Source organism: Pinus tabuliformis, chromosome 4_1 (genome assembly GCF_031772625.1).
Source record: "Pinus tabuliformis cultivar Carrire ecotype Pingquan chromosome 4_1, CPIR1, whole genome shotgun sequence".
Lineage (NCBI taxonomy): Eukaryota > Viridiplantae > Streptophyta > Pinopsida > Pinales > Pinaceae > Pinus > Pinus tabuliformis.
This window is the reverse complement of record NC_142303.1, coordinates 782286355-782294117: the sequence shown is the minus strand read 5'-3', so window position 1 is coordinate 782294117 and position 7763 is coordinate 782286355. Positions and strand designations below refer to the sequence as shown.

Below are 7763 nucleotides of genomic sequence, written 5' to 3'. Positions count from 1 at the left end.
ATGGGATGGTAACTATGTAGGGATATGGTAACTATGTATATGAATGTAACTAGGTATATGCCGTTGGGATGGTACCTACACTGCACGGAATTATGGGCAGTGAAGACAATGTCTGTTAGCAGACACCTATTTGACTCAACATTCTCCACATTAATGCTCGCTACCTGCTTTATAATGGTTACAGACTGGCCTGTCCCATTGCGATACGAATTGTTTCATAGATCATGTCTGCATGTTCATGTTCCAGTGCTGTCAACGCCAGTTAAAGCCAACTGTTCATCAAAACCTTCTAAAGCCTAGGTTGATATGTTGATTTTGCTCAATACACTTTGTTTTCACATACTTGTTACGGTTATCAGAGAGAACGAAAATGAAGGTCAAAGAAAAATCAAATTTATATATCTTCAAAATGTAATACTACAGACAAGACAAATACATTTTCTATATGAATCCGTCAATGATTTTCGAGGAAAGATTATCAAGGTTCGTGGCTGCGATCTTATGTTGACATGGATCCACTGTGTATTCTTTCGTGGCCATGGTTTTGCTATTATATACTTCATCCGCAGTGTACTTGATTTGGCGGCCATGCCTTTTTGACACAACTGTATTTTCGCCATGATTCTCACATATGATATCAATCTGCCATACCATACATAAATTTAGAGATTAGAAAATGATAAAATAGAAATGCACAGCAATTTAAACGATAATTCAACACAGTTTTACCTTTTGATAGCCCACCCCTATTAATCAACTGATAGGTTGCTGCCTCTGCATGCTTAAAGGAGAGGCCTTTGCAATTCCAACAAGCTTATAGCTTAACGAGTGGGTTAACATAATAATGCTGCCCATTCTCCGTTACTCATCAAAAACCGCGATCAGTACTATTGCCTTAACCAATTCAGGCCAACCTAAATCATGAGCTGAGCGTGCTCCTCATATGAAGCTTTGGTCTAACTCGATAGAGTAGGTTTTATGGAAAGGTCTAGCAGTCTGAGTCCACTACTTATGGGCAGGGACTTGCTGTTTCACAATTTCTCTGGTTCTTACATCTCATTATAAAAAAATAACAAGTTTATTATACTTTACCATAAGAAAATAATGTCTACCAGTCTGAGTCCACTGCTTATAAGCAGGGGACAACTTCTAGTTAAGTTATTATATCTCATTATAAAAAATAACAAGTTTATTATATCTCACCATAAAAAAAATAATATGGCCATTCCAGTGATAAGATTATTATTCACTATTACACTGTGGAGTATAAAATGAAATCCCATAATGTTATAGATGGGTTATTCAAATAGGGTAACAACATAAACTCAATATATATAGTGAGGCTATTTTTAAGTTAATTGTAATTTTGGAAATATTTTGTAATTTTACAAAGTTAAACAATTAACTTTATTTATATCTAAAATATTCTTGAAATCTATAATCTACATAAATTTATAAATCTAAATCTAAAAACTATTAATATTATAATAGATCCTAAATCTAAATCTAAACTATTAATGTTGTAATACATCCTATAAACCCCATGGAACAAGGTTGTACAACATTAATACATCATATAAACCCCAATTTACCAAGGTTGTACCTTTCTTGGATGAATCTATACTTCTCCATCGACGTTAAACATTCCGTCACCGCAAACATCTGTAAACGCGCGTCTGAAAGCGGGACCCTTTGGAAAACTTGAAAACTTAGTTGTGAGAATGTACTCCACATTTGCTGGATTGCTGGCACGGACAGTGGTTTGCGGAAGGCCTTGGGCAATAAAAGTTCCACCGCATCCGATCAGGATTTGTTTATAGATGGTAGAATCCCTAGGAAAGGCCATTCTGGAGGGATTCCGTTCTTTGCTTTTCTGTTGAGAAATAGAAGATAGTACGTGAAGGCCAGGAAACCAACGATCAAAACACCGGAGATACCCATTAACGCCTTCTGAAGAAGCATGGAGCATGCAAGCAGTTGTAGGCATACTTAACGTCATTGGATTGGTTGAATCAAGAATTTATTGCATTTTATTTTTGCACCAATCAACGTACCATGGATTCATTGCCTGGTTCAACGAATAAATAAGAGAACATGGACACTGCATTGACGGTACACTACATTAAGTGCACAATTTTTTTGAAGAAACTTCTACCATAATTCAAGTAGTTTTATATAATACCGTGAACCATTTTTTAGAGGAAAAAAACACTACTTTTAGGTTAATATAAAAAAGAGTACCACTGGATCGATTTTCTATCTTTCCTTTTCTGGATTACATATTCTGAATTCGCTGATCAAACTAGTCATCTTTCTTTATAACAAAACATATTTGATTTATGATTGTTTTCCTTTGATCCACTGTATTTCTATACTGGAGAATATAAACTACTACAAAAGTGCATATGAAAGAGATATATTAGGATAGGGAAATAATTAATTACAGAGCTTATTTTCAACCACTTTTAATCTATATATATATATTTTATTTTGAAACGTTATAACATAATTTAAAACTTAATTAATTAATAAGTTTTAAATTTATCTGTATTTTTTTATTTTCTTAAATTTTGTTTAGAGATATAGTTTCTATTGTTAATATAAAAGGTGATTATAGTAATTTTAATTTATTTTAAAAATATCTAAATTATGGGAATTTAGAAAAGTAATCAATCGAATTATAGTAATTTTATCTTATTAAAAAAAAAAAAAAAAAACCTGATTTAAAAGAAAAATAAATTCATTAAAAGTTTAAGTTTATTTATTTTTTAATTTATTCTATTCAAAATAATACAAGCATTTATGTAATTTATTGAAATTTATTAACAAATATAACAAAATGCAACCTCACAATTAAAAATAACTCTCTCAAAACATAATTTACTTCACAATTGAAAACAACTCCCTTAAAACATAATTTACTTCACAATTGAAAACAACTCCCTTAAAACATAATTCTAGTGAAGAGATGAAACATAAACCTTTTACTTGTATCCTTAAAAATTCTCTCAAAATATAATTACATTGTAAGGCGTTTCCCTCTGAAATAAACTTCCCTAAAATCTATTTGTCATTCTTGTGTGCCGTTAGATTATGTGTTAGACGATTAGAGGATTGTTAATTTTTTGATCCAGGAAAGGTAGTTGAGTGGTTCCAACTGTTCACGATATTTGAAACAGTTGCAAACCCTCGCCTGAAAGATTTGCCTGGGGTATCCTTTTCGTATTCTCCGCTCTTGCTTCCCGTGCTGCCCTGACAGACCTCTGAAACGGGCTCCATCGAATCTCTGAGGGAAATTTCATCCATGGCTTTCCTGAATGTAGAAATGAGATCCGGATCAAATAAGGTCAAAGATGAATCATCTGACGACGACTGCTGTGTCCAAATGGTTTTAGTGATTGAATCTACAGGAGTCGAGGGTGAATGCGCCCCAGAGGAAGAAAAGCCATTGAGAAATCCATTGCCGTTGTAGAAATTTTTCTTCAGGTTCATGTTGGGTGTTGTTGAAGACGCTTGCGAATTTTTGTCTGCAATTTTTACGCCAGGGGTAACCTTGTGCCTTATATCTTTAGGCTACATCACCCCAACATAAGAATTTGTAGATTAGATAGAGTAGGTCTATAAGGTGAATTGCAGCTAATCTCAGGATTAACCATTTTGTACAATTTTTTATGATCTTTTTCCTTAGATCCTGCAGAATTCCAGTAGAGATATTCTATTCCATTAGAAGTAACTCAATTTTGAAGATTGCAGAAGGAAAATTGTTTTTGTATTGATCCTGAAATTGGAGTTTTTGGGTATCTGAATTATGTGCAGAGAAGGCAACTTTTGGAGAGCAAGAATGGTATTGTTTCAGCCCAAGGGACAGGAAATACCCCAACGGGGCTAGACCTAATAGAGCTGCAACATCTGGGTACTGGAAAGCTACTAGAACGGACAAGCCTATATTAACATCTACATCAGCAGGTACACAGAAGGTGGGAGTGAAGAAGGCCCTGGTGTTCTATGGAGGAAGACCACCCAAAGGGATAAAAACCAACTGGATCATGCATGAATACCGTCTTGCTGATAGTGGAGCCAGACCTAGCAGTCTTCCTAACAAGAAGGGTTCTTTGAGAGTAAGTATAGCTATTAGTTGAATTCCTGTATCTGGGCTCCAGAATATTGTTGAAATCTTCTAATTTGACTGTTTTGTGATAATATTTGATGGAATTATTGTTCATATACCGGTGAATATTGATCAATATGAATGATTTTCCTTTCACAGTTCTTGTGTTTTGATTCTTTATGAATAGGAATTGATTCATTCAACTAAAATTGGTATTGTTGATTTTGATGGTACTTCTGTTCTCCAGCTTGATGATTGGGTGTTGTGCCGAATTTACAAGAAAAATGGTCATTCTCAGAGAGTACAAGGGGTAGAACGAGATGAATCACCAAGTGCTGATGAAGTGATGGCTTATTTGCCTGATATTGATTAGCAAAACAGATTGCAACTGCCCAAAATTGCCTCTTTCAGTGGGTTGTTGGAGAGTGACGATCATTTCATAGATGGTTTTTTAAACGATGAAGCCATGGATGGCAATGGAAATAACAGCAGACTACCTCAAGTCCAGTCCTCCAACCTCTATCACAACAATTTCAGCAATAACAACGACAACAATAGTGATTGCCGATATGAAGTTGTCATGAGTTCAAACTTCAAACTATTATAAGAAAAGTCTCTAATTTTGCTTTTACATGCCCGCTTCTGTGAATGTTAGAGAGGCAACAAGTTCTTGCCGACAATCAACAACTTCAACAAACCAGCCACCAACTTTTCACCTCAAGTTTGACTGTTTCGTCCTACCTAAGGTCTTGTGTGTGTTGATATATAAAAAGAAACAATTAGGGTGCCTTGAGGTTTATTTTTCATGTTAATGTGGATCAGTAATTCATTACCAGATAGAATGTGTTTCTCATATGCTCTAGATCTTGACCTAAATGTGCTTGCAATTCATTGAGTGTAGTGGGCAAGCCCTTATTGTCTATGGGGGACGTGTGCACCTTTGTTTCTAGGCATGAGCCAGTTGTCATGATTATAGCTGGTTCGTGCCCAGGATGTCTTAAGATTTGTTTTTCATGTTAATGTGGATCAATAATTATTTATCAAATAGATTTTATTTCTCAACTGCTATGCATTTTGACAATAATGCGCTTGCAATTATTGAGTGTAGTGGGCAGGGAGCCTGGCAAGCCCTCATTGCCTATGAGGCCTGTGTGCGTCTTTGTCTCCGGGCATGGGCCAATGGTCGCATGGAAGCTCCTGAATTCCTTCATAATGAGTGCATTGTTTTGCGTAATGCCTTTTGGTAGGTTATTAACAAAATTGTCTTTGTTGATTTCTTTTAATTGTCATGTAGTTCGAAAAATGCAAATTCTTTCACAATGAAGGTAATTCTCTGCATATTATTAAGTAATTGTGTAAATTGAAATTTCTACAACTCGTATAGACTATAGCAAATACTGTTGCAACCAGAGGAAGAACTGTTGAGAAATGATTCTGTAGATGCTGCCCTGCTAGGAACTGCTCCTAAGCCAAAGAAAACTATTGGAAAAATTAAGGTTCAAGGTATAGTAGCATCTGATTCTTTTCATGGTTATTTTGTATTGACTTGATATGGATGCATCAATAATAAGTACAGTTGATTTGTTTTTATTCCTTATTTTCTAAATGGAACATATCTCGTTCTTCTTGAAAGGTAGTGAAAAAGAAACAAATAGATGTAGAGAATAAAGATCTACTGTGCTGTTATAATTTCCATTAAGTAGGTTTGGGATTTTATGGTTGTTTGATTGCACTTGAAATAAAGCAAGTGAATGTAAAACACCTCATGATTCAGAAAGACAGTTTAGACTGAGCTTTCAATACATTGTTTTTGATGCAGTGAATAAAGTCAAGATCATGCCAGATATGCCATCCAAATGCAGTTTTCAGTCTTGTAGGTCATCCTTTCTAAATATGGAGTCCCTATGCTCCCGATCTTCAAATTTACAGTCCACAGTTTTGGCTGGATGGGAAGCAGTGAGAAAAATTCGTGTTAGAACCCATCCTCCTCTGCGTGCCACATATTCTCAGCGTGGTCTTGCTTATGTGTAAGCTAGTGCAGAATACATACGAGAGGTGTCTACCCTTATAAATGCAGGGGCAACATCACTTTGCAACAACACATCAAATGAAATGACACAACGTGTGACTTATCTTCTATAACTTTGTAGAGGTTTTAGACCATCTTTGTCCATGTCTGGCTATCAAGAAAAAATATTCAGTCACATAGCACAATTTGAACCTCTCTGTTTCAGGGATGTAGGTTATTAAGAAAAATGTCTTTGTTGATTTCTTTTAATTGTCATGTAGTTCGGAAAATGCAAATTCTTTCACACTGAAGGTAATACTCTACATATTATTAAGTAATTGTGTAAATTGAAATGTCTGCAACTTGTATAGACTACAGCAAATACTGTTGCAACCAGAGGAAGAACTGTTGAGAAATGATTCTGCAGATGCTACCCTGGAAGGAACTACTCCTAAGCCAAAGAAAACTATTGGAAAAATTAAGGTTCAACATATAATAGCATCTGATTCTTTTCATGGTTATTTTGTATTGACTTGATATGGATGCATCAATAATAAGTACAATGATCTATTTTTATTCCTTATTTTCTAAATGGCACATATCTCGTTCTTCTTGAAAGGTAGTGAAAAAGAAAAAAATAGATGTAGAGAATAGAGATCTATTGTGCTGTTATAATTTCCATCAAAATTTTTCCATGATCAATGTTCAAAGTACATCCTTAGATTCATAAATCTATGGTCTTGCCGTAAATTAGGAAAATGTGGTCTGATAAATGAGTACACTTTTTTATAGTCATGCATGAGTTCAAACATCAAACTGTTATAAGAAAAGTCTCTGATTTTGCTTTTACAGGGCTGCTTCTGTGAATGTTAGAGAGGCAGCAGGTTCTTGCTGGCAATCAACAGCTTCAACAAGCCAGCCACCCACATTTCACCTCAGGTTTGAATGTTTATTCCTATCTAAGGTCTTGTGTTTGTTGATATATAAAAAGAAACAATCAGAATGCCTTATGATTTATTTTTCATCTTAATGTGGATCAATAATTCATTACCAGATAGAATGTACTTCTCATCTGCTCTAGATCTTGACCTGAATGTGCTTGCAATTCATTGAGTGTAGTGGGCAAACCCTTATTTTCTATGGGGGATGTGTGCACCTTTGTTTCTGGGCATGAGCCAGCTGTCATGAGTGTAGCTGGTCCATGCCCAGGATGTCTTAAGATTTGTTTTTCATGTTAATATGGATCAATAATTATTTATCAGATAGATTTTATTTCTCATCTACTGTGCATTTTGACAATAATGCGCTTGCAATTATTGAGTGTAGTGGGCAGGTAGCCTGGCAAGCCCTCATTGCCTATGAGGCCTGTGTGTGTCTTTGTCTCCGGGCATGGGCCAGTGGTCTCATGGAAGCTCCTGAATTCCTTCATAATGAGTGCATTGTTTTGCGTAATGCCTTTGGGTAGGTTATTAAGAAAATTGTCTTTGTTGATTTCTTTTAATTGTCATGTAGTTCGGAAATGCAAATTCTTTCACAATGAAGGTAATACTCTATATATTATTAAGTAATTGTGTAAATTGAAATTTCTGCAACTTGTATAGACTACGTCAACTATTGTTGCAACTAGAGGAAGAACTGTTGAGAAAT

The 7763-nt window shown here is 35.2% G+C and overlaps 1 protein-coding gene across 1 annotated transcript; it reads left to right on the top strand.

Moving 5' to 3' along the window:
* Positions 1 to 3632: 3632 nt before the first annotated feature.
* On the top strand, positions 3633 to 4682 carry LOC149178491 (NAC domain-containing protein 2-like). The gene is made up of 2 exons (XM_089423658.1): positions 3633 to 4118; positions 4356 to 4682. The coding sequence occupies exons 1-2, from the start codon at positions 4047 to 4049 to the stop codon at positions 4479 to 4481; spliced, it is 198 nt and encodes a 65-aa protein (XP_089279784.1). The 5' UTR covers positions 3633 to 4046; the 3' UTR covers positions 4482 to 4682.
* Positions 4683 to 7763: the final 3081 nt, after the last annotated feature.